The following is a 26101-nucleotide window of genomic DNA, read 5'->3' as shown; positions in this document are numbered from 1 at the left end:
GTTAAGTCAGCTGTCGATTTTATCCCTAATAACCGCTGACACACAGCAATTAAGACTGTCTCTGTCACTAAGTTCTCCTGCTCTGATAGATTGAAGAGTGTTACCTGAGATCCTGGGTCACCTTTTTCTCCCTTTTTTCCAGGAAATCCATGAGAGCCCTAAAAGAAGACACGGAAAACAAAATTTCCATTGAAAAAAATGTATCAGCCTCATGCTGGTTTTATGGTACCTGAAGAAAAATGGCTTACCTCCTCCCCATCGAGACCATCGATCCCATCTTCTCCCAGTTCTCCCTGAGAAACAATGACGGGCCGCAATCAGAAAAGGAGATCCCTGCCACACGCTTATCGGGAAACTCATCCCGCGAGGACATGCAATTTGAGAAGAAACTACAGTACCTTCGATCCAGGCAATCCTCTGACTCCCTGTAAAAGACACAACACCTGTCAGCCACATAGCAAAAACAGCACGTGGATTCCTAGACCGTTGGAGCGGGAAGGGGCTGCCCCTCTAAAGATAATGATTGTGTATTTCTTTAGTTGATTTTGGCTCCATACCACAAAGAGGTCGTAGATGGAATTTACAAAACTCCTGAGATTACAAATGTAAATAATCTGCGGATGAGGAAACTAACATGTAATTGGAGAAAGGGGAAGAGAGGGAGGGGGGATGAAAGACAGAAAACAAGAGAAGGAAGGAAAGGAGGACAGAAGGTGGGGATGTTGGGGAGAACTTGAAATAACATTCCAACAGAGCCTTACCTTTTGACCCCACTGCCCTGGACATCCTGCGATCCCTTTATCTCCTGCGGGTCCAGTTTCTCCTCGCATTCCCTAAGAGAAGGTACCCAAACAGGTATCCAAAGTGATTCTTATGCCTGAAGCTGCCAGCAGTTTACTTTTTGAGAGTGAAGCTAGAGCTCATGGGCACTCTGAGATCTAGGCAAACGAATCCTCCCCCCAACTCATTCGTTTAACTCTGTTTTCCCCCTCTATTTAAACATTTTCCTGTCAACCTTTAGGGCTTCCTTCCAGATCCAAGATCACACAGAGGTAGAGGGTGAGCTCAGCCGCTTCACTGCCTCATCACACAGCACAGCCAAAGGTTCGGAAGCCGCCTCGCTTTCCAGCCACCTTCCAAACATGTGGTAACACACGTTGGTCCTGACCTCTTGTCCAGGGTTTAATGCTACCATGGAAAAGTCAGCACGGCTGATGGTACAGAAGCACGTCGGTGCCAGGGGACTGGAGCTGCGTAGAAGCAGTCGATGGGAAGAGACACTACTCTAAGCCAGTGCTCATGGGAAATCCCACCAGGTTAAAGATTCCCAAAGTATGACGAGCCACATAGGAAGAACACTCAAGGTCAATGACACATGCATCTCCCACCAACCCTGCTTTCCCTGGGAAATATTTAAATGCAGGTAAATGCTACAGTGAAATGAATCTCAAGAAGAACAGTGTTGTGTTTCTTGCAGGCAGGGACCTCCGACTGTCTCCTTCCCCATGTGCCCCTTGTGCCTGGCTCAAATCTGGGTGCAGAGCAGGTGCTAAAGTTTTGCTGTATGGATACATAATTTTTTAACAATGAGCTTAATTCTCTCCTTCCTGGTAGGTGAGAGGAGAAATGATTTTCCTCTCCCCCGCTTTGCTTTCTTTAGTCTGAGGATTACTCCCAGTAAAGCAGGAGGCCTGGCACATGGCCACAGCTTGCTGAGAAGTGCTGAAATGTTCCGGCTTCCCATTGCCTGGAGTCTCAGCCAGCTGTGGGCTCACAGCCAGGCAGTAGCATGACACGAGTCCCCACACTCCAGTCCCTCCATGCTGACTGGGTGGGCTCCAAGGCCTCTCCGCAGGTACATGGTGAGTGACTTCGAGTGCTCCCCTAAGTGTTCATTGTGTAAACTACACTCTTAGAGGAATGTACAGATGTTTATGGATGAAGAGACTGAAGGTCAAGAAGTTAAGCATCTTGTTAAGGCTTCACATCTAGGTCAGCCTTTGATGTCTGACTCTGGAGATTGTGCTTTTAATCCTAACTTGCTGGCCTTCACTCTAAGGGGATGGACAAGCAGGCTGGATGCTTCCTGAACTTTTCCCACCCCAAATGGAGCCACCCATGTGGTTGCAGTTCCTCCAAATCCATTTTCAAAATGTGACTGATGAACCAAATGAGAATTCTGATTTTAGGGTCAACGACTGAGATTTGAAAACCCCTGTGAACCATGTAACCAGGATTCCACACCTTGGGGGGGTGCTCTGCCTGCTTCCTTTTCCAGGTGGGAGTAGGGAGGAGCATACCTCCCTGCTACTGATAAAATAAAGAATAAAAACAAAACACGTAGGTGAGCTTGCTCACTCCCCCACAAATAGGTTTCACAAGGGCCTTGTGATTCAGACAAGGAAAAAGGAAAAGGAAAGCTACCACCCATTTCCCTCAAAACTATAAAGAATATATACTATAAACAAAAAACCTCACCACCTCTTCTGTAGGAAAATAAAGCTTTCTATAAAACACAAAATCAGTAAGTATGTGTGTGTGAGGGGGAGCAAAGGGAAGATGAGTCACAAAAACTTACATGGTCTCCATCCTCTCCCCTGTGTCCTCTGGTGCCTTTTAGACCTAGAGAACCCTGAGAGGAAAGAAAGAAAAATAAATTTTAGCCATCTTCCATCAATTCAAACTTGTGCAATCATTGGGCATTTTAGTTAGTCCGTCCCTCCAACGTGGTTGTAGTTTTCACAGGTGTGGCTGTGAGTCTGGGGAGAGTCCTACAATCATCAGGGAAAGTCTCTGCAGAAGGTGGCCCTCCTGATGCTATAAGAGACTGACCTTTGGAATTCTTCTGCAGTGCTGGGTGTCCAGGCTAGTCCGGTGACTCAGAGACTTGCACCAAGGAGAGTGGTGGCCACCACACCTCTTTTAGCAGGCAAATGAGTAACACTTCCAAACAGATCATTTTATGTTCTTCTGCTTTTCTGAGAGCTCAAGGAAGAATGAGCACTTCTCCCAAGCAAGAGGTTACATATATGGTTTAACTACCTCATGGCTTACTTGTGGCAAGGATGTCAACTGAGGTTTTCTTTCCTCCTCCTCAAACACAGACCCTAGCTCTCTGCTCAGTATAACTGACCTGAGCAAAGTAATGAGAGAGGAAACTGCCAAACCAAATATAACTGGTAAAATGTCCAAGATAAATTATCCTTCCACAACAAGCATGGGCAATGCTGGACTCAGGAACAAGCATTGTATTCGATCTCTTAAAATAGAACAAACCGGACTCTCTTAATTGTGATATTTAAAATCCACTTGAAAAAGTGCATAGAAGTAAATGAAATGTCAAGGTCACAGCTTAATTATTATAAAGTAAACATCTGTATAGCCACTCCCTAGGCCAAAAAGGAGGATATGGATGGTACCCAGACACAGGGTCCATCCCAATCACCAACCATTCCCACCCCCACCCCAGGGAGAACACTTCTGACTTTTATAAAAATACCTCCTTGTCCTTTTTATTCTCTACTACTCATTCATCCTTAGACACTATAGGTTAGTTTTGCCTGTATTCAAATATCTTATAAATGGAATCATACCATATGTATTCTGTTTTGCTTTTTTTGGCCATTACTGTGCTTGTAAAATTTGTTCATGAAGCCCATTTATTTTCAATACTTTGGAGCATTCCATTGAATGAAAATACCATAATATACTTATCTATGCTATTGTTATGCAATTGATCTTTTGTAATTCATTTTCTAAAGGGCTATTCAGCTGCAGTGCTATGCTCTTTTAGCAGTTCAATTACATTCCATTGCTGATGAAGTACAACTTTCCCCATTATTTTAACACCTCATGCCACCTTTTTAAAAAATTTATTAAATTTATTGGGTGACACTGGTTAATAAGATTATATGTTTCAAGTGTACAACTCTATAATACATCATCTGTATATTGCTTTGTATGTTCACCACCCAAAGTCAAGTCTCCTTCCATCATCCTATATTTGACTCCCTTTACCCTCTCCTCCCTTCCCCAACTTCCTTTCCCCTCTAGTAACTACCATATGGTTGTCTGTGTTTATAAGCTTTTTATTTGTTTGTTCATGTGTTGCTTTCGGTTTTATATGCCACATATAATATATGGTTCTGTAACCGAATGGGAGAAGATATTTACAAACAATACTTCTGATAAGTAGCTAATATTCAAAATATATCAAGAATTCATACAACTCAACAAAAACAAAAATCAAACAACCCAATTTAAAAATGGGCAGAGGACTGAACAGACACTTCTTCCAAGAAGACAAACAAATGGCCACCTTTCAAAATGTCTTAAGTGGGTAAAAGGCATAAATTACAACATCAAGAAGCAATATCACCAAGGACATATAAAAGAAAGGGGGGTTATTCCTAATAGCAGCATCAAAAGTAGGCTCTTCTGAACTGGCTCCTACACCACAGATGTCACACAAATGCCCAGGGGCAATGATATCGGCATCAAATGAGGGTTGCAAATTCAACCATTCAGTCTCAGTCCCACCCACACCAAACCAAGGCCCATTAAGTTAAATAGTTTCATCTGAATGACACCTTCAAGCCTTGCAGTCCTCGGGTCCCATGAGGTCCTGGAGTCCCTGGACACTTGCAAAGTGTACAGCAGCACGTCCTCTCTGCAATGTTTCCCTGAAAAAAAGCAGACTTGAGTGAGCAACAAGTGTCACAAACTTCACTACATAAGAACTGTCTTCACACAAATCAAAATCCACCACCTACAAGTTCATGCTCTCTTTGGGGGCGGGGCCACAGAGGCTAAGAGGTGCTTTTTGACTGAACACTTTAGATAGAGAAGGTACCGGATTAGCAGCAACTGCATTGGCAACATACCCTCTCCAAGGAAGTGACCTCTCTTTATAGAAGGAGCCCACCACATAGCTGGTCACAGGCCAAGTTTGCACAAGACTGGTTGGTTCCTAGTTGAGTCTCCTGTTTGGGGGCTTTCTGTAGCATAAAGTGTTGGTGGTGTTTCTTATTTTATTAGGAATTGGTTGGTTTTCTAGTTCCCTATGAATTCATTTGGTTAAATAACAAAGGATAAAAATGCATGTAAGAACAAAAATTCAGCACTCTGTAAAAATTTCACACTTTTTTATATACTAAAGGCCATGTACTGAATTTAGGGCAAACAAGGCAGTCTTTGGAAAGACTCATCAAAATTCCAATTTTGTTCCTATTGTATTTTGAATAACTGGATTTTGTTGTTGTTGTTGTTCAAAAACTCACCAGATACTGTGATAGCATTTTGCCCAGGTCTCTATTTCCAATGGTCAGGTGAGTCCTGTAATCAAATCCTTTTCCAAATTCAAAGCTGGAGAACTCGTCATGAGCAGTTGTGTTCAGGGACACTACCAGCAAAGCATCAAGACCTATGCAGTAAAAATGACAGATATAAAACCAAAGGAATTGCTCACACACAAAAAAAGAAGAAAAACCACTCAGTGAACATTATTCAAAGAATCAGAAAGGGTGGAAAAACATAAGAGGAAGCAGTGCTCTTGACATATTAAGAATGCAACAGCAGGTTTGCCAGCATTGTCTATACACAGACTAGGTACTCACAGGTCCCCAACTCCAGGATGAAATTTCCCAAGAGAAAGTATGCAAGAGAAACTATTTACAAATCTACAGAAAAACACTAACAGAAAACTGTTTAATATCTCACCACCAATTTTAATGCGATTCGTATGCATTTGAAAATAATTTTTAAGAAAGGGCAAAGTTTTTGTTCATCTTCCGAGTATTTCTGAATTTGACTGAATATAAATTAATGATAGTTCTCAGGTCATCTCCATTGCCAAACACCCTTGGGAGCCTAGGCCCTGAGAGCCTGAGGAAAGCCCAGGGTTATTCAGTATCAGCTGAACTCTTGGTCATACCCGGGAGTTCATTTATTCACTCATTCACTCACTCACTTTTTAATTAATTCATTAGTTCATTTACTCTATTCATCCTTTCATTAGACAAATATTTGCTTATTAGAGGCCTCGGATGCACTAATCATTGTACCAGAGATACAAGAGGTATGATCAACTGGAAGAAGTGGACAAGAATCAGATAGTTGCTCTGAGAAGTGACCAGTGCTCTGAGAGGGAATGCCAGGGTGCTATGGAAGCCTAAATGAGAAGTTCCTAACTCATTTTTGGAAGGTCATGGAAGGTTTCTGCAAAGAACTGATATCTAAGCTGATCCTAAAAAATGAATGGAAATTGGTCAAGAACAAGTACTAGATGTGGAAGGTGGAGAGAAGATGGGGGTGGGAGCCTGAGTGTGGGAAAAGTTCTAGACAAAAGAAAAGAGTATATGCAAAGACTGAGAAGATGGGGCTGTGAAGTACATTGGAGGACAAATAGAAAAGATTCTGTATGCTTGGGACACTGAGTGTGAGGAGTGAGGGGAAGCTGGCATGGCATGGGAAGCAGGACCAGATCCTGCAAAGCATCATGGGCCATACTAAGGAATTTGATATTCTAAGATCAGTGGGAAGGTGTTGAAGGGATCTGAGAAGGGAGGGAGACACAATCCACCAGTAAAGCAAGACATGTTGTGGCCTCTAGGGAGGCTGCCCATGTAAGCTGAACCCAGAAGCCAATCTCCAACAATGTACCCCATCCAACAATCAGTGGAGCCTCTGTCACTGCACATTACTCTCAGCTTCTGCATTTAGCTTCCAGTTCAGCCTGAAACTATGACATGGACAGGGACTGTACAGGGAGAAGTGCTTTACAAAATCCATGTTGTGATCTTTCACATGGAAAATCAAAAGTAATAGGCAATGTCTTAGGTCAGGTTTTCTAGAAGCAGAATTTGAGAGAGGAATGTGGGTGTATGTGGTCTACTGAGGGAGAGAGAATGCAGAAAGGGAAGGGGAAGTTGTAAGCAAGGATTTGTCTTAGTAAAGTCTTCACCTTGGCCTGATTCATAAGAAAAATAAAGTGTATCAGACTTGGCCTTGGGCTTTTGCATCCCTATATCAATGACTGCCACCTTTCCACACTCAGGTGGGATGTGGTACAACTGCACCTTCCCTCCAAGCATCAGGTTATGGTTCAGGTCAGTCAAGGGCCCACATCTGTGGGAGGTCATAGATGTAGGGATTTGGCCACAGCACCTACAGCATTTGGGGGGGTGAGTGTGTGGGCAGGTCAAGGGGGTTTGGGCAAGGCACCAACACCACAGCATCTTCTACAAATGGCTGGACGGATCCCAAGATCTAGAGCACCTAAATAGGGTAGAGATTTATCAGCACATTACATGCTTAATCATTTAAATTTTCAACTCAGTACATACCTGCTTCTCTGAGACTGTCTGATTGGTTTTCAAGCATAGTGATGCTTTCACTCCCAAGACCATCTGAAAAGATGAGTAGCACCTAGAGAAAGAAGAAAGCAGAGAATAGGAGAATGTGAAAATGAAATATGTAATTGGGAGGGAGAAACATATGAGAGCATGCTGAGATGGGAGATAGACTGCGACAGGGATACCTGTCCGCGGGATGCAGATTTATCCTCAAACGTGTCCCACAGCCTCTGCAAGAACTGTGCATTCAGATGAGTTGGCCCATTGACGGTGACTTGCAGCAGGTTTTCAAATATTGGTTCCTGGTAGATTTGGAACTTGGCAGGGAATGCTTGATCATTGTTCACCTTAAAGGCCACATTCACGTGTGTCTTTGCGCCTGCCCCACAGCTCACCCCCCTGATGGAAGTGATGTCTCCTAAGATGCCTGGGAGGTATGATTCCAGCCGGGGGTGGCCAAGAAACAATGGCTTCCCAGGCAGGTGAGTGGACAGGTCAAACCCAACCACTATGTCCACAACGCAATCTGGAGACCAAGGGAAACAAAGTCAGATTAATGAGCAGAAAGCAAGGAAGGGCAGATAGGGCAGAAAAAGAGAATGGTCATGGCCCAGGGCTGGAGGGTCTCTAGTGCCTAAGAAGGAAGATCAGCATGTAACACCTGTGTTTCCTCTAACACAAGTTCCAATACTATTTGAGGCTCCAATCATGGTTCAGTCTCATTCTCAGGGCTGCCTTTGTGTGTGTGTGTACTCGCACATTTTCTTCTCTTAATGACAACATATTATGACTCATGTTATCATCAAATATTAAATATTTGAATTTTCCTTGGGGATTATTGATTCCAGATGTTACAAACTCAAAGGCCAGGTCGGGTAATGTAATGTAAATGAGTCAAGTGGGCAGAGAGTGAAGAAAATGAATGGAGAGCAATGACCCATCTGTTCACTGTTCAGCTCCAACTGAGAGTAGCCATGTGGGAAATGAGGCTCAGTGTTGTCAGATGATCTGATTTTTTCAAAGGAAAGCCTGAAATCTACATTCTTAATGAAAAATTAAAACGCAGATTTTAATTTTAAAAATTTTAAATTAAAAGCTATTTTTAAAAGCTGTCAAATATTTAACAAGTTGTTGACACTGGACAGGACAAACACAATTCAGATGCCAGTTGATCACCACGGGCCCTGTCCACCTGCTCATTGTACACAGAAGGAGACAGCAATTCATGGAGGTCACTGCTACTAACCAGAGTTAGAACCATGGCTTTCTGATTCCAGGTCCACCGCTCTCTCCATCACTATAATCTGCCTCTAGTCGAGCATCCAAATAGGACATAAAAGGTCTGGAGAGCTTGGAAAGACGACACAGTATGTGAAAGAAGTGTTTTCAACCATAACAACTCTAGAAATGGAAGCATTCTGAGGAATGTCTGCAAATTCCACAAAATGTTATTTACTGCTGCTTCCTGATGCGCTGTTCTCCCAACTCTCAGCCCTGAGTATAGAACCCAAGTCCCACATGGCTACTGTCAGTTGGAGCTGAACAATGACATTCCCACCAGATGGGTCATTGCTCTCCATTCATTTCCTCACTCGCGCCCCTGCGGCTCAGTCACATCACCCACCTGGCCTTTGCGGCCATTTGTGTTTGTGACCTCTGAAAATGAAATAACCCATAAGGACATTTCAAATCTTTACTATGTTAGGATTATATAAATGCCATCGTTAAAGGAAGAAAACACACATGTGCTCATACAGGCACACTCTTACATAGAATCCCTTACAAGATAGTTTAACAAAGTTAAAAGAGTAAAACTTCCCATGAATAAGTATTTATTTTACTTAGTTCCTACTGGATGCAAGGCTTTGTTCTAGAACTTCGGGAAGTGGAAATATAGGAATAGGAGACTGAATTCCAGATGCTAAGAGGAGCATAAATGCTGGATTGCAGGGAGGGGACAGGCTGACCAGGGGACGCAACCCAGGCCTCCTCCAGCCTCTGCACCCTTTTCCTTGTCTCTGATGGAAGCTGACTGATCCCAATTTTCTGGGAGGCAGAAGAGAGGACTATTCTCACTACACACTATTCTAAAACTATGTTCTGCTAGAGCGACCCCACAAGACACCTTGGGAAATGGAGAACTGGAAAGATGCAATTAAACGAAAATAAATAAAGGGCAAGGGAACACTTACTGGTTTTCCCACAGCTCTGGCAGATTTCCCGGACAATCCTTTTTTTCACCTCCACATTCTTTAATTTATTAAAGTCTTGAAAGGTGATTATTTTTTCAGAATTGCCTGTTATCGGTAGAAGCTGTGCTTTATGAACATGTCCTATGCCCAAAACCAGGACACAGATGCCAAGATCTTTCAGAACTTTTACTGCATCTGCCACATTATCTTGGGGATCCCCAGATGTGATCACAACCAAAGTTTGAGGGACACCAGCATTTCTTCTCCCACCAACAGATGGATAAAACATAAAGCTCACTTTGTTAAGGGCCAAGTTGATTTGCGGACGCCCATTGCTCTTGGTGATAGTTTGAATTTGAGTCTTCCACTGGGGTTTAGTCAGAGAGTTGTCCAACTCAATAATTTCTTGGTAGCGGCTCCCAAATTGAGCCATCCCAATTTTGATTGCTTGCGACTGAATGTCAAAATTATCAATTAAGTCTGACAAGAAAGTTGTCAGGGTAACAAACTCTGAGTCAGATACCATGTCAGAGCCATCACAGAGGAAAATCACATCGGCTTCTCGAGTTTTACAGGCTGCAATGGGAAAAAATAAATCAATTACTTTCCTCATGAATTGCCCTAGATTTCCCCTTTACTCAAATATTCAAATTGCTTTACTAAATACCCACATTAGTAGCAAACTGAGATAAATTAACAGAAGAGAGAATAACTGATTGCCTCTCAAAGAGAAGGAAAACTAGCAGGATAGAGAAAGGTAATAGACTTTGTTTCAAATTCTATTCATATGATTCATTTGACAATAAAAGCTACTCAGGGAAAGAAAGTTTAAAATGTTTTATATTAACTGTTAGTGTATGCCAAAAACATTTTAATGACCACCTTATGAGCAGTTATTCTAATTTTATAGATACAGAAATGGAATTCAGAGATTAAATAACTTGCCTAAGAATACACAATTACTATGCAGGGAAGTTGGTACCTGAACCTCTCAATCCTTTGTATCCTTAAATCCTGTACTCTAAATTTTTTTAAAATAATTTTTTAATGTTAAATAATACCAACCAAATATTAAAACTTCATGGAACAAGTGCTAATGGTTAATAACCAGGATATAGGGTCATCTTCCTGAAGTCCAATGTGAAATGTCCCATAACCAAGAAATGATCCTCTCAACTCAAACACAATGACTAGAGTAGGGACAGCACTAAAGTGGCTACTAAAGGTAGTTGAGACCATGGAATGCCTACTGTCACACAATTCCTTGCAAGGGCAGTATAGTAGACACAGTGATGGCTGTCCAGATAGACCTTTAAGGAAGGATCTGCTGCCCAGACCTGCTGTCTGACTGTGGGAATGTGGTCAGCTGACAGCCTCTAATTGTCAGCTCCTTCATGGACAGCCTCATTGCAGAGTGATGCCTTGCCAAAGACCACATCCTTACCAGGGCAGCCCACATCTGGGTACTAAGTGAAAAGGGCATATAAAGACCTAGTTTCTTCAGTCTGATGCAACTCTGATGGGCAATACTCACTCCAGAGCTTCCTGCCAGGTTTGAGGCTTTGTCAGGCATGCATCACTGTTTGACTTCTGCCCATCCTACTCTCCCCCTTCCTTAAATTCCTTGCATCCTGAATTCAACCTTAGCATCTACCCCCAAAAGGTGGGCATGGGAGATGAGACTAAAACATATTGCCAGGAAAAGACTGTCGTCCTTGCAAAGTACTAGATTTGATGGACACCCAATATAAACAAGAGGCCGAACCTGCCCAAGGAGCTCATAGTCTTCTGACAGATACAGATAAGGAAATAGTAAGTTCTACCTGCTGCCATCAGGAGGAATAGAAAGTACAGGAGTTGGGGGACACTATTGGGTGTTGGATCAGGAAACCAGCAAAGGCTGAAACATACCAGACAAGTTAGTGGAGCCAGGGGATGTGTTGGGCTGGCATGTTTGTGATGGTTAGAATGGTGCATGCAAAGAAGTGGAGGAATTTCAAAATGACAGGAGAGATTCTGAAGAGGGGAAGGACAATAGATGAATTAGAGAGGAGGGCAGGTACCAGATGGAACACAGGGGCTTAGAATTTGTCAACTGTAAGCAGAGCAGTGACAATTCAGTGTGTATTAGAAAGGTGGCAATATGGATGGCATGGAGACCAGGTTTCAGGGTGTGTGTCCTGGGGCAGGCCAGAACAGGCAGCAGAATCAAGATGGTCCCAGTGTCTTGGAAAATTCATACTTTTTTTCTTAAAGATGATACTATCATTCAGTGTCTGACACCAAGAAGATGAATTTATTGCTTACGTAAGTCGGGTAGAGCTATGGTGGTCAGACATAGTTTTATTCTGCACAGCAAATGCTGACCTGACATGGGATTAAGGGGAAGATTCTGTTTGGAGTTGAACTGCTTACAGGGATGGGAGATGGGTTAATGTCAGCATTAGAAGCATAATTTGTGTTGGATTCATAAGTAGATTTCAAAATGGTAGAGAGTAAAGAAGAATGGAGAAAAGGAAGAAGAGAAGGGAGTCTGCAGGAAGGGAGTGAAAAAGGAAAGAAGAAAGGAAATTAGTCGATTGATTCATTTGCCAGGTTTGAAAGACTGGGCCAATACACAGCCAGGATTCTCACCTTCCATGGAGGCATCCCTGGATGGCTTGTCAACCTCTGCTGCCCTGAGCTCAGGAGGCAAATCACACCCTCTCCTCACTCAGCTGTGATGCCTCCAGCCTACCCTAATCCAATGGTTTGAGTATGCATTGAGGTAGAAAAGAACCTCGGGCTATTCAAAGTACCTGATAGCTCCAAACTGAACTCAGCCCTTTCCCTTCTTGTTCCTAGCAGCTAGTCTCCATTATCCCACATTGAACTCCCACATTCTTCCCTCTGTACCAGTGGCCCTCACCCACAAAAGCACAGTACAAAAAAAAAAAAAAAAAAAAAGCACAGTAGACCACTTGAACTTCCTATGGCCCCGTAGAATCCTATAACCCCATTCAGAGGACCCTGGATCTTTGAAGACAAAAGTTTATCTGTTTAAACCATGAAACTCGCCACTTGAGTTTGGCCTAGAACTGATGCCCAGTGGAGGCACTGAGACCATTAAATACATGGAGCAGCCCACAATAGCCAGGAAATGGGGAAGGTGAATAGGATCTAAAAGAGAGCTCCCTTCTGCCAAGAAAAAGGCAGCAGGTGCCATGACAGCAAGGAATGCTTCTGAAACCTTTGATCATCTCTTCCATTTGTACTTTTAGGACCTTGCTCAATCAAATGCTTTTGTGTTAGAGATGAGAAGCAGCCTGAGCAGAGAAGTGTTCAGCCCACGACACCCTGGTAACGGGAAGCCAAGACACCATTTACGTTCTGCTTCCATTTTTAATGCTACCCCCATAGAAAGTTTAAAGATTACAACTTACGCTCTTGTGCATTGGTACACATGATTTCTTGAAGAGGCAAGGAAATATCTTTAAGTTTGTCAAAATCACGTACATGGATAGTATTGTTTTTATTCCCTGCCATAATCTCAAGTTCATCTTGGTTGGCCTGATCTACACCCACTGCGTAGATGATGATGCCTTTGTCTCTTAATTTTGATGCTGTGTCATTGAGCATGTATCGGTCATCGGATACCCCATCGGTGACGATGACCAGCATCTGCTTCACATTTTGCTTGATGCGGCTGCCGTGTTCCTCCGTGAACAGGATGTCTGTGTGACTGAGAGCCCTGGCAGTGAAGGTACGCCCACCGGTGCTCCTGCGCCTCCTCAGATTCTCAACGATTCCGGATCGGTTTGAATATGTATTGAGGTAGAAAAGAATCTCAGGATTTTCAGAGTACATGACAGCTCCAAACTGAACTCGGTCCCGGCCAACATCCGCTTTATTCACCAAATGGACAGTCAGGTTAATCATGCTTTCTTGGTGTGGTGCCTCTATGCTGCCTGAGTGATCCAGCACGAACACAACGTCCAACCGGCTGATGCTTTTACAATCTGAAAGAAGAAGGAAGCAGGCACCACAAACTTTCCACAGGGTATTCTACACAGACAGCTGAGAAGGGGAGCAAACTAGCATTTGCCATGAGCCTACTGTGTGGCAAACACTGAATCGCAGTTCGTGGAGGTGACTGTTGCCATCTTACAGAGAAAGAAACTGAGGCTCGGAAACGTACAACTTGCCCAGCTCATGCTTCCAAGGACATGTGTGCCCTTATCTATATGACTCCACCAGCGGTGGTTCTTATGCCACACCACTCTTTTCTATCTCATTAGCCCGTGTAATGCCTTTCGCTAAGCCGGCTTTCAACTGGGAGGAAATGTCACAAGGTAGTTAGTTCAAAGTCAATAGGATGGTGAGACATAATTGATGTTTGCCACCCTTGTCTGCTGTTTTAAACAGCTCAGGGGCTCATTGTATAATCTGGGATTTTTATTGTATTCCTTCTGGTTCCAGCTACCTTCTGATAGGCAAACTTTCCCATGTGTACCACACCCTCACCACATTTATATGTGCTCCTTCCTCTAACCTCAGAAAAGGAGTGGCCCCAAGTTGGGGTAAAAGTAAGGCTCCTATCACCTCATTCATCGCCCTAAGCCCCCCTTCCTGCACATTAGAACCTAAGTGACCAAAGTGTGGGCTTGCTCTCTTCTCTTTCCCTTCCCTCAGTAACATAAGCACCTGCCTTCCCAAGGTTGGCTTTCTCCACTTTCCACCTGCCTATCATGTCTGCAATTCTTATTGCTGGCAATGAGGTCTCAAATTTTCAAGTCTAAGACTCTGTGGGTGAGCCCAACCTATCTATCTAGGAACCCAGGGCAAGATCCCAGGTTTCTACAGATATAGGACCTGAATCATAAATATGTATTGCCAAGTCTAGTCAACAATGAAATTGGTGACTAGTCGTGACTTGATAATATTTCAGGAGTCCATCTAATGTATGAGTTAGCTGAAAGTTCACCTTATGCTATAGACAGCGCCTCCACAAACATGTTTATCAACATGAAGAAATGTCAGGAAGAGTCCTGTGGATTTCAAAGGTGGGGCTGTGGTCTTAAGGTAAACCATTCTTAGAATGTCTCTCAACATTACCAGAAAAAGAAAACACTCCAAATAAGTTATGAGAGAAATCTTAGCACCATTGTCTAAAACTCAGTTTATACTGAAACATCTTATTTGTTATCTTCCTGAAAATTTCAAACATATAACTCTGAAGAATGAAGCCCAAAGAAGGTCTCTATGTTGCCAGGGGGATAATATATAGCAAAGTTATTAATACTTTGGTTTGTTCTCTTGTATCCAAAACACAGGTGTTTTTAGTCTTAGATGTGGACTTATTTCCAGTTCTCATTCAAGAGTCATTAAAGTTGACAGGCTGAAACTGAATATTGCTCCATATAATTTAAAAAGGACTACAATCTATAATAATAAAAGCATAATATGCTAGTTTTAGATCAGACAGCCTAACGACCTTCCAGACATCATTCCGGACCTCCTTCCTGATGAAGCTGTGGTGGCGGGGGCCGAGACAGAGGTGGTTAGCGGCGATCAGGCAGGCAGGCCAGCAGTTAGGGGTGATCAGGCAGGCAGGCAGAGGGGTTAGGGAAGATCATGCAGGCAGGTGAGTGGTTAGGGGCTATCAGGCAGGCAAGGCAGAGATGGTTAGGGGCAATCAGACAGGCAGGCAAGCAGTTAGGGGTGATCAGGCAGGCAGGCAGAGTGGTTAGGAGCCAGCAGTCCAAGATTGGGAGCGGGATGTCCGACTGCAGGTTTAGGCCTGATCGCTGCAGGATTGGGCCTAAACCGGCAGTCGGACATCCCCTAAGGGGTCCCGGATTGCGAGAGGGTGCAGGCTGGGGTGAGGGACACCTCCCCTCTGTGTACGAATTTCATGCACCAGGCTTCTAGTTTGTAAAATAAAAATGATGATTCACCCAAGCAATCATAAAAAAGGTAACAAATTAAAATTTTTCAAAGGGATAGATACATGGACAGGCAAATGTAAAACATCTAGCTGATAGAGGTTAAGAATAACAATGTGAAGTAATGAAAATGCATGCTATATCTTAAAATGCAGAGAGGTTTTTGGGAAGGGGTGCTTAGGGTACTGAATTTGATATAACTTGACAAATTTGTATTTCTAATTATTTACTGCTTAACAATGATGTAGAAACAATTCTGGAGAATCATTTGGTATTAAAAAATGGCTCTGGAAAATCTAGGTATGCAGGTACTAAGGAGTTAGAAGTTTAATGTAAAATTCTGCAACCTTCTTGGAATGTATATGAAGTCACCAAAGCCAGATAATTTTTTTGACAAAGTAGCTGACAAAGATGTTCATCAGGAATATCCTTGAGGTCATGGATGTTTCAATATAACATAGATAAGACAAAAACATAGCACCAAAGTCCAGTTAGAGGCCAAGGTCCAGAGTACAACCCACCGTTCACCCCACTATAAAGCCAACAGCTCACATCCTTGAGTCCTGAAGGATAACTGGGCCACTTACCATAAAGAGCACACACATGGGAGAGGAGTTTACTTTCTATTGCCTTTAGATAATCGAACTTCTCAACATGGAAGACCAGGCTGCCATCCCCACTGATCTCCTCTAGCTGAGTCCTATTGGCACCATACACGCCCACAGAGATGATGATCACATCCTTTTCCCGAAGAGCTCTAGCAGGTTCTCTCACATCATCCTGTGCTTCTCCATCCGTGATCAGAATGAGAAACTTTTTTACTCCAAGACGGGCTCCCTTGGGATGGGTGAAATATTCAGCTACAAAGGTTAGTGCACTTCCGGTCAAAGTGTTTTGGTCAATGTGAGTCATTCTGTCTATTGCATCAGAAATTTCTTTTTGGGTAAAGTATTTATTAAGCTGGAACTCTTCCTTATTATAACCACTGAATTGAACGACGCCAATTTGAGTTTTGTCTGGACCAATTTGAATCTTAGCTGACACGTTCTTCATGAAGGTTTTCATTTTCTCAAAATTTTTAAGTCCTATGCTACCAGAGCTGTCCACCAGAAACATGATGTCAGCCTTCATGTTTTCACATCCTGCAAGTTATAAAAAAGATCAGAAACAAGCTGGGCTGACAAGTTTCTCAGAATATGTAGAAAAATAAATCATAAATAAATGCATTAATTAGAAAACATGGAAAATTAACTCCAGCAACTTCTATTGCTTTGGAAAATTTCATGCACTTCTTCAGTAAAAGTCTGCTGACTAGAACCCTAAATCAGAAATCCATTGAAGATTATCCAGGAAGTTTTAAGGAAGAAATGTAACTTCCAAAGTGTGTATTCATTTATTCATGCATGAATGCATCATTCGTTTATTCATAATTTATTCATTTTATAATTCTTGAAGTATATGAAATGTCAATTGTCAAGCTATATGTTAAGGATGCAACAGTGATTTTTTTTAAAAAGGAATCAGAGAAAAAGTAATCAATTTCCTGCACTCCTGGGACAAATGTTCCAATGTTTCAGTCTGAAAAAAATTAAGTAGCCCGGCCGAAATGGCTCAGTGGTTGAGCGTCCACCTATGAACCAGGAGGTCATGGTTCGACACTCGGTCAGGACACATGCCTGGGTTGCGGGCTCAATCCCCAGTGTGGGGGTGCAGGAGGCAGCCGATCAATGATTCTCTCTTATCATTGACGTTTCTATGTCTTTCTCCCTCTCCCTTCTGCTCTGAAATCAATAAAAATATATTTTTAAAAAATTAAATAATCTTTACATAGTAAAGGTGTGCCAGTGTTCAGGGCCTGAACTGCAACTATGTGACCTGCAAGAGATGTACTGCAGCTCCTTAGATAGGACCAGGACCTCCTCCCTTGAGAGGACCTGAGACACAATCTCCTTTATGTTTCCTGAAACCCTTTTACTTCTCTTGACATCAACCCCCAAAATCGTTGGAGACTTTTACTCTTGTACTCTAAGACTAAACTCTGTCCACAACCTTTCCTCCCATAACAGGGAGGACAATGAACAAAATGTGATTTAGGATATTGTTATGAATGCTACTCATTTGCTTGCTCATGTTACTTTTTTACTTGAGTGACTCAGAGAAAATTCCAACACATTTTTCACTTTTGTAAGTTTGAATAAGTGAGAATTCTTTTCCTTTCCCCGTCAGTGAACACCTTAACTGACTCCTGCAATACTAACTTTTATGTAACACTTACTACACAAGGCACTCCTGTAAGCGCTCCACATGCATTGTTACCTTTAAGTTCCGCAACAGGGTTACACACAAGGGACCAATACAGGTAGACAGTAAGGAGCCTGTTCCAGGTTCACAGCTAAGTAATTAAGCTGGGGTTGAACTTGGACTCTTTCACTCCAGCATCCCTTCTCCTATGCTTCTCAGTAGACAATATTTTCATGTGCTGTTACTAGCAATCAACACATACCATCTTCAGTTAGTGAGTGGCTATTCTTCATAAGACAAATAATAGTCAGGTACCGGAATTTGAAAATTTGTTCTTCCTAACTTTTGTTACCTAACTTGTTCAGAGCAAAAATGCAAATATGTGTTATAAATAAAAATAAATTATAGTTACATATCTACTAGGATATGCATTCGTAATAGAGAAACAGTGGTTGGTGTGTATTATGCTAAACTGATAAGAATTTCCTGGTATAGGTGTATTATCCTCAGAGGAGGAAGTTTGAAGCTCAAGTAGAAAAGTGAGTGGAACCCTAATTTACCTAAAGCCAGAGCCCCTTTTCTGTCTGCTGTACTCATCTGCCTCAATGAGCGCATGTGTCTGTACACACACAATAATCTCTTACACACCACAGCAATGGGCTTTGTCAAGGCCACAACATTCTTAGCAACCTTCTACTTCTGACTTTCAAGATGGCCCAGGGAAGCTGTCTAGTATAGAGAGATTTCCCAATCTGAGCAATTGGTTTAAAGTAAGGGGCTGGACCGGCCAGCATGGCTCAGTGGTTGAGCGTTGACCTATGACCCAGGAGGCCGCGGTTCAATTCCCGGTTAGGACACATGCCTAGGTTGCAGGCTCAATCCCCAGTGTGGGGCATGCAGGAGGCAGCCGATCAATGATTCTCTCTCATCTTTGATGCTTCTATTTCTCTCTCCTTCTCCCTTTCTCTCTGAAATCAATAAAAATATTTATTTAAAAAAACAAAAGGGGCTGCACCCTTTCACGGTGATGAGGGGAGTTTGCAAAATGTTAGCCAGATAACTGATTACATCACCCCATGTCTCCGCCTATCAGTCTGCCTGAAGCAACTAACGAAGTGCAGGGAATAAAGCCTTTTTGTTTTGCTGACCTTTTTCCATGCAGATGCTGCGGACAACTTCATTTTTGATGCTTTTTAAAGAATCAAAGTTCTGCCCAAAGCTAACCCTTTCTTCTTTCCCAGCAATTTGTAGCAGTTGTGTTTTGTTCACATCCCCAATACCAACAGCATGAATGGTGATTTGCTCAGCCCTGATTCTGTCAGCAGGTTCCAGGACGTCATCCGAAGACCTCCCATCTGTCAGCACAATGAGGTGGCAGGGAACCTCGCTGGACCTGTGCTTCCTTCCCTCCCTTATTATTGGCAGCGTGAAATCCAGGGCTGCCCCAGTGGTAGTTCTGCCGTGGAGTTGCTGGAGATTTAAAACAGCTTGTCTTAAGTCCACTTCATTCGTGTAAGTATGGATATCAAATTCCATTCTCTTCTCATCCGAAAACTGCACAGTCCCAACTCGGACTTTGTCTGGGCCAATGCTAAACATGTCGATCACCCCCAACATAAATTCCTGGATTTGCTCAAAGTCTTTTCCCCCGATGCTGGATGAGCCATCGATGAGAAAATAGAAATCCGCCTCTTTTGTATCCACACAGCCTGCAAAAAAAAAAAAGGAAAATAAAAAATGAAAGTGCGTTCTTCATTAATTATAAACTGGAGAGAAATTTGCAAGCAGGTTTATAGAGGAACATGAGGCTTGAGGGCTCTGAAGAATGAGGATACTTCAGAGCTGGTAGATTTCATCGAGCCCGTTCATGCCCCTTTTCTCCTTTGAAATTTGCAACACTTTTATGAGGAAATGGAAGCAGAGCGAGGCCCAGTGGTTTGTCTAAGGTTAGGAACAAACAGCCAGTAAATTAAAGAGTAAGGACCAGATTCCCAAGTCTCCAGGCTCTAAGTCAAATCATTTTTCTAGTATTGACACCTCCCTTTTAAGACAGCTATGTCTTATCGTTTCTTGAGAAACAGGATGGGGCAGATGACCTCCTATTCTTACTTCCCTGGTAACCTCCTCTTCCCAGAACAACAGGACAATATATTTAAAACTAGAACCAGATCATGTTATGCTTCTATGTAAGTGATTTACCATTGCATTTAGAATTTAAAAATAAAAATTTGACCTGATCTTGTCTCCTGCTTCTCTCTCTGACCCTATTTCCAACAATTCTTCATCTTACTCATTGTGCTGCAACCACACTGGGCTTCTTCTGTTCTTTGAATGTGCCCCAGGGCATCTGCACTTGCCCTCCTCTCTTCCTGTAATATTTTCCCCCTAAAGATTCACATAGCTGGCCCAGGTGGTGTGGCCCAGTGGTTGGGTACTGACCCATAAGCCAGGAGGTCCCTAGTTTGTTTCCTGATCTGGGTGCATGCCCGGTTATGGGTTCGATCCCTGGGGGGGTGGGGGGGCGGGGCGTGTGGGAGGCAGCTGATCAATATTTCTCTCTCATCCATATTTCTCTTTATCCCTCTCCCTCCCTCTCTCTAAAAGTCAATAGAAATATATTTTTTAAAAAGACTGGCATGGCCAGTTTCTTCTCAACTCATCATGGACGTGCCAACCCAAATGTCTGTTCTTCAAAGACCTTCTCTTCCCCTCCAGCTAGAGCACATCAATCGTTGTCTAACCTGTATCCTTACCTATTTTCCTTATGATGCCCATAATGATCGGAAATTCTCTTATTCATTTGCTCATGAGCACAGCCTGTTTTCTGCCACCGAACAGCAGCTCCATCAAATCAGAGACTTTGCCGAGTTCTCTGCTTCTGCTCAGTCAGCCGGGTACATCACAAGATTTCAACAGAAATTTTAAGATAAAAGAACCCTCAATGTTCCTTCCTTTTTTGAACAGATTCTATGAAAAAGTGCTTTAACTTTCCTAGTATCTATGCACAACTCTATCTAGTCATTTACTGCAATCGGGTAGGGGGAAAAGCATTCTTTAAAAATCTAGGTTATTTATGCAATTATCTGGGTGAACATATGAAAAGCTCTTTAAAATACAAGACAATATAGTCATTTCAGAAATATTTTCTTTCTTGACAGCTTCTTGGGAACTTATAGCTATTGACAGTCCTTCAAGCTATGGGGAGTTGATTCTTAAGAAATCAGAAATACTGGAAATAAGTTTGACCCTGAGAATTAAACTATGAAATCAACACATTAAGCATTAGGGCAAAGATAAGTAGTTATCTGCAAAAGACAGGGTTGATCCCAGGCCAGCAAAACTTGACAGCAACCAGACTTAATTGATGGGTTTACCTAAGAAAGAAGAATTAGGTGTTTTTCAGAAAGAAGATAGCGGTGTTCAGTGATGAGGAAAGAAAAACGTGAGTCATGATGGGTATCCATGGCAATGCCCATCCAACCCTTCCTGGAACTGGACTGTCCTATATACTAGCCACTAATCACATGTTGCTATTAAAATGTAAACTTAAACTATTTTAAAGTTAAATAAATTTTAAAAATTAGCTCTTCCATCACACTAGCCAAATTTCAGGTGCTTAACAGCCCCATGTACCTAGTGGCTATCAAACTAGACCGTGTAATTGTAGAACATTTCCATCATCACAAACATTCGAGCTGAAACTGGTTTGGCTCAGTGGATAGCGCGTCAGCCTGTGGACTGAAAGGTCCCAGGTTCGATTCCGATCAAGGGCATGTATGTTGGTTGTGGGCACATCCCCAGTAGGAGGTATGCAGGAGGCAGCTGATTGATGTTTCTCTGTCATCGAAGTTCCTAACTCTCTGTCCCTCTCCCTTCCTCTCTGTAAAAAATCAATAAAATATATTTTTTAAAAACACCATAAAAAACATTCGATTAGACAGTGTTGGAGAAGAATGTATCCCCTGAACCCACGACTCACCTATACAGTTATATAGAGAGGGATAGATAGACATGTAGATCTATATATTTGATTTTAAAATAGAGACATCCACCCAATCGGATGCCACTAGACATTTCAGTGATAAAACTAACTCCCTTGCTGTGATCCCACAGCCTCTGCAGTCTTAATGACAATTTGGCTTCTCGTTTGGCGTGACTACAGGGAGAGAATGTACTCTCAGAGGACATGAATGTCCAGGTGCCTCGGCATTGATAGTTTTCACTCAAAGATATTGATCACTCTTTTTCTATACATTGGTCTCTTGGTTTTGCTAATGTGAGTCTCCCCTGGATTCAATGAAGTTCTAGTTAATAAATTAAATAGTACAATGTGCCAGATGTGGTAGATACAGCAGTGACTAAGTCCATATAGATTGCTTCTCTGGGTTTGACCATTCGAACGTGACAAAGCTTGCCACCACCCTGTGGTCCATGGCAAACTCACTAAGGTTGTGGTTCTCAAACATTGCTAGCATGAGTTTGTTGGGGGAGCTTATTAAAATGCAATTTCACATAAACCTTTGTTTGGCTTCTGAAGAACCCAATCTAAGTCAGGTGCTGATCTCTGAGAGCCACTGAACTAATAAGAAGTCACCCACTGAGGTTTTATGAAAGACAGCCATCCTTTTGGATGGCCCTTGTACTAGGCTTGGTCCCATATCTTCCCACTGAGAAATTCTATAGTGACAATAATAGTTTTTTGTCACATCACTGCAAACTCCCTGAGACCATACATCCCTCCCTCCTATGCCCAGTTGGTTCTTGACCAAGGTGGCTGCCTTTCTGCGGGGGTCCCCTATCATCACTCAGGCGGTAATAGCAGCCTGATTTCTTTCTGCTGCTTTGCAAGGTGTACATGCCCGAAAATCCAGGGCTGGCTCAGGGTGCATTCCTTAAACCTTTAATTGACTGGTCTGAGTTTAAATTAGCCTGTAATATCACTGGACGGTTATAATTATTTTCTACTTGAGTGCTGCCAAATTCCAGTTCCAAGTGTTTGGAAACATTTTATCTGCAGAGTAAATGTGTGAAGACAGCAGATATCCCAGAATTAGATAAAGTCATATCAACTATCTCTTGGCATGTACCTTTGAAAAGAGCTCAGCAAAACTAGAACAGATTCACAAAGCATCTTAACTTGAATATCCTTCACTTAGAAAGATGGAAGGGGAAAAAACAGTAAAAAAAGATTTAAAAGCAAGAAAATAATCATGATTGTACATAAGGATGATCCCTGAAAGACTTTTATAAGAGTAAAACATTTGCAATGACCTATATATCCAACAATTTAGGATATGTTAAACAAGTTATCTTATATCCACATGCTGAAATATTATTCCCAACTTCAAAGGAATGTTGCAGGAGAATATTTAAGGAAAAGGGCAAAAGTGCATGATGGGAACGTGGGTAAGGCAGACAAGAGTGGTTACCCCCAATACCCATTCTCTCCTTCTTCTAAACTAACTGAACCCCCAATTTTCATCTGGGTAAAAATTTTACCTTGGCTGCCCCAAATAAAGACTACATTTTCAGACTCCCATTTTTAACCACTGAATGTGACATGTGACTAAGTTCTGGCCAATGGCAGGTAAACAGAAATGATATATGTAATTTCTGAGAATATTCTTGAAGAAAAGGAGGTAGAAGCCTGCCTTTTCCCTTACCTTTCTTTTTTTTCTTTTCTTTCTTTCTTTCTTTTTTTTTTTTTTCTTTTTCTTGCTGGCTGTGAATGTGATGCTTGGAGCAGTTAACCTGGACTATGATCTTGGGAGTAAAGGCCATAAATAGCACACACAAAAAGAGACAGGATCCCTGACACTGTGGTGTGCCACACCAGTTCAGAATGCTTACATTGGAACTTACTTATGAAACACAAAACTAGTTTTAGTTTGTTTAAAGAACTGTTATTTTTCCTTTCATTAGTCACACCTAAATGTAATTGTAACTGACATACCAAGTAACCTAAAAGGCAAGAGATATGTTACAAATGGTTTTATCTGAAAGATTAGATTATAGACTTCTTTATTTTCTTCTTTACGTTCCTCAATACTATTCAACTATGACATAATTAACACAGTTTAGTTTTTTTACATTTTTTGAGGTAAGATTTGTGTACATGCTAAAAAATTCAATGATTTTAGTGAGTCTATAAAATTTTGCAGCCAGCACCAAAATCTAGTTTCACAACATTTCCATAACTTCTGAATTTCCCTTATCAATTGCAGTCAGCCTTCCTTTCTGCCCCAGCCCTAGGCAATTATTCATGTCACTTTTATAATAAGAAAAGTATTTTCTTAAACATACCAGTTTTGTCAAGATCCATTTGTTCAGATCGAGTGGAAATTTGGGACCATATTTCATTCTGGACCTTTTTCAGGAAGTTCGTGCTGTAAGTTTCCAAATCTGCATAGGACTTCAGCATGGAAGTTGTCTGTCTCTGAGGGTAAGATACTATTTCTTCTAACTGGGTATTGTTAGCCCCTTCGATGCCCATGGCAAACACAGTTACATCCTCCAGACGAAGCTTCATCGCGGCCTCGCGCACCTCGTCGTCCGAGCCTCTGTGAGTGACCAGGGCAGCGATCTGAGGCACGCCCTGGGCCCTTCTGCTGCCACTGGACCCTAAGAAGCCTTCTCTCCTCAACTTCTCAATGGCAGCCCCGGCATTGGATTTTCCAGTCCGGAGAGAAAGCTTCTGGATTTGCTCCTCAAATGCAGATTGATTTGTGCTTGCCTTCAGAAGAGAAATAGCCTCAGCCTGACTGCTGTAACTCATAAGTCCAAGCCGCATGCAGTTGTTCTTCACATCCAGGGACATGGTAATGTTCTTCAGGAAGTTCTGCAGGCTCCTTAGATTTTGTCTGGTCCCAACGGACTCATCCACCAGGAACACGAGGTCAGCCAGTGAATCTTTCTGACAGGTCATGGGGAAGGACACTACGGAGAGAGAGAGTGTATGAGAATTAGTCCGAACCACCAGCCCAGAGTGAGAAAGGCAATTTACAGATTGCCAAAAGGCATTAGTGAAAATAGAGGTAGTCACGATACATGAAGTTAACATTGCTTCCTTTTAATAAACAAAAGATAAAAATTCTGAACAAACTTATAAGGTCATTGGCTTCAGAGACTTTGCAATGCTAGTCCCTCTATCTGAAGAATGCTTCCTACCAATTTTCCTCTCACACCCCCCACCACCATGATCTTCATTACCACCATCACCACCTATATGACTACCACCAATTACTACCAACTACCACCACCAACAACCATCAACAATAACAACCAACCAACCACCACCACCCCCAACACCATCTCCATCTCCAAAACCATCACTACCACCTCTGCCTTCACCACCACCTCTACCTTCATCACCACCACCAGTATGACCACCACCACCATTCTCAAGTGCTGTGATAGAGAGATGAGTTAGAAATACTTCTGACCTCGGGGGGCTCACTTGGGGAGGACAGATAGCTAGATTATACTATTTCAGACAGTAGTAAGTGCTAGCAAGGAAATAAAACAGGTGACTCAAATGAGTTATTATGCTGGAGATGTAGTGTGGGGACTAACTTTTCTGAGACATAAAGAAATCTGGGAAGGCCCTCTCTGAGAGGATCATATTTGGGTGCAGATATGAATGAAGAGAAGGATTCAGCCACATCTTGTTCTGAGGGAAGAAGAATTCTGGCAAAAGAACAGTAGAAGGTGGGACTAAGCAAGAAGCTCAGAGGGGCTGGAACCAGTGAGTGAGAGGGACAATGATGAATGAGGTCAGAGGGAGGTGGGTACCAAATTGTAAGGGCATCACATGATCTTATTTAAATCTTTTAAATATCACCCCAGTTACCTAGGAGAAAAAATGAATTCAGGGATCTCAATTAAGAAACAGCTGCCATAGTCCAGAAAAGAGATAATGGTTCTTAGAGAAGGATAAAATTTGATAAGATAAATTAAGGGTAGTTTTAGAGGTAGAACAGAGAGGACTTGGTGATAAATTGAATGCGAGTGTTGAAAGACAAAGAAGAAGTGATGAAAACTCCTAGTTTTTTTGGCCTGAATAGCTGAGTGGATGTTGGTGGTGTCTTTTTGTAAGAGAGGGAAGAACAGGTTGCAGGGAGAATTCAAGAATTCCATTTCAGACATGCTAAGTTTAGGATACTATTGCAGATGCCAGATAAACAGTTGGTTATATGATTCTGGAATCGAGGGGAGAGTACACCATATGCACATAACACTCCTGCTCTAAGCACAGGTGGAGGAACCACAACTGAGGAAAGTGTAGCCAAGAGATAAACTCAAACTTGCCAAGAACTACCCATTAGGAGTGTGAGCTCTAGAAGCCAGATGGCACGTCTTACTTATCTCAGTCCCTGGTGCCTGTGCCAGGTAC

General features: G+C 42.3%; 1 protein-coding gene across 1 annotated transcript in view; it reads right to left on the bottom strand.

Annotated features, from left to right (window-relative positions):
* Positions 1–26101, bottom strand: part of COL6A5 (collagen type VI alpha 5 chain) — a 139038-nt gene that overhangs the window by 61395 nt on the left and 51542 nt on the right. The window contains exons 4-17 of the mRNA XM_079795429.1: positions 24013–24645; positions 18858–19418; positions 16056–16610; positions 12967–13542; positions 9545–10120; positions 7538–7878; positions 7344–7425; positions 5280–5422; positions 4590–4682; positions 2579–2632; positions 762–833; positions 399–425; positions 249–293; positions 105–158 (exon numbers count right to left, since the gene is read on the bottom strand). Coding sequence (XP_079651555.1) covers positions 105–158; positions 249–293; positions 399–425; positions 762–833; positions 2579–2632; positions 4590–4682; positions 5280–5422; positions 7344–7425; positions 7538–7878; positions 9545–10120; positions 12967–13542; positions 16056–16610; positions 18858–19418; positions 24013–24645 — 3812 coding nt within the window. The remainder of the gene's footprint in view (positions 1–104; positions 159–248; positions 294–398; positions 426–761; positions 834–2578; positions 2633–4589; positions 4683–5279; positions 5423–7343; positions 7426–7537; positions 7879–9544; positions 10121–12966; positions 13543–16055; positions 16611–18857; positions 19419–24012; positions 24646–26101) is intronic.

This window comes from Cnephaeus nilssonii, assembly GCF_951640355.1.
Source record: "Cnephaeus nilssonii genome assembly, chromosome: 17".
Classification (NCBI taxonomy): Eukaryota; Metazoa; Chordata; class Mammalia; order Chiroptera; family Vespertilionidae; genus Cnephaeus; species Cnephaeus nilssonii.
The sequence above is the reverse complement of the archived record's forward strand: the minus strand, read 5'-3'. Positions and strand labels throughout refer to the sequence as shown.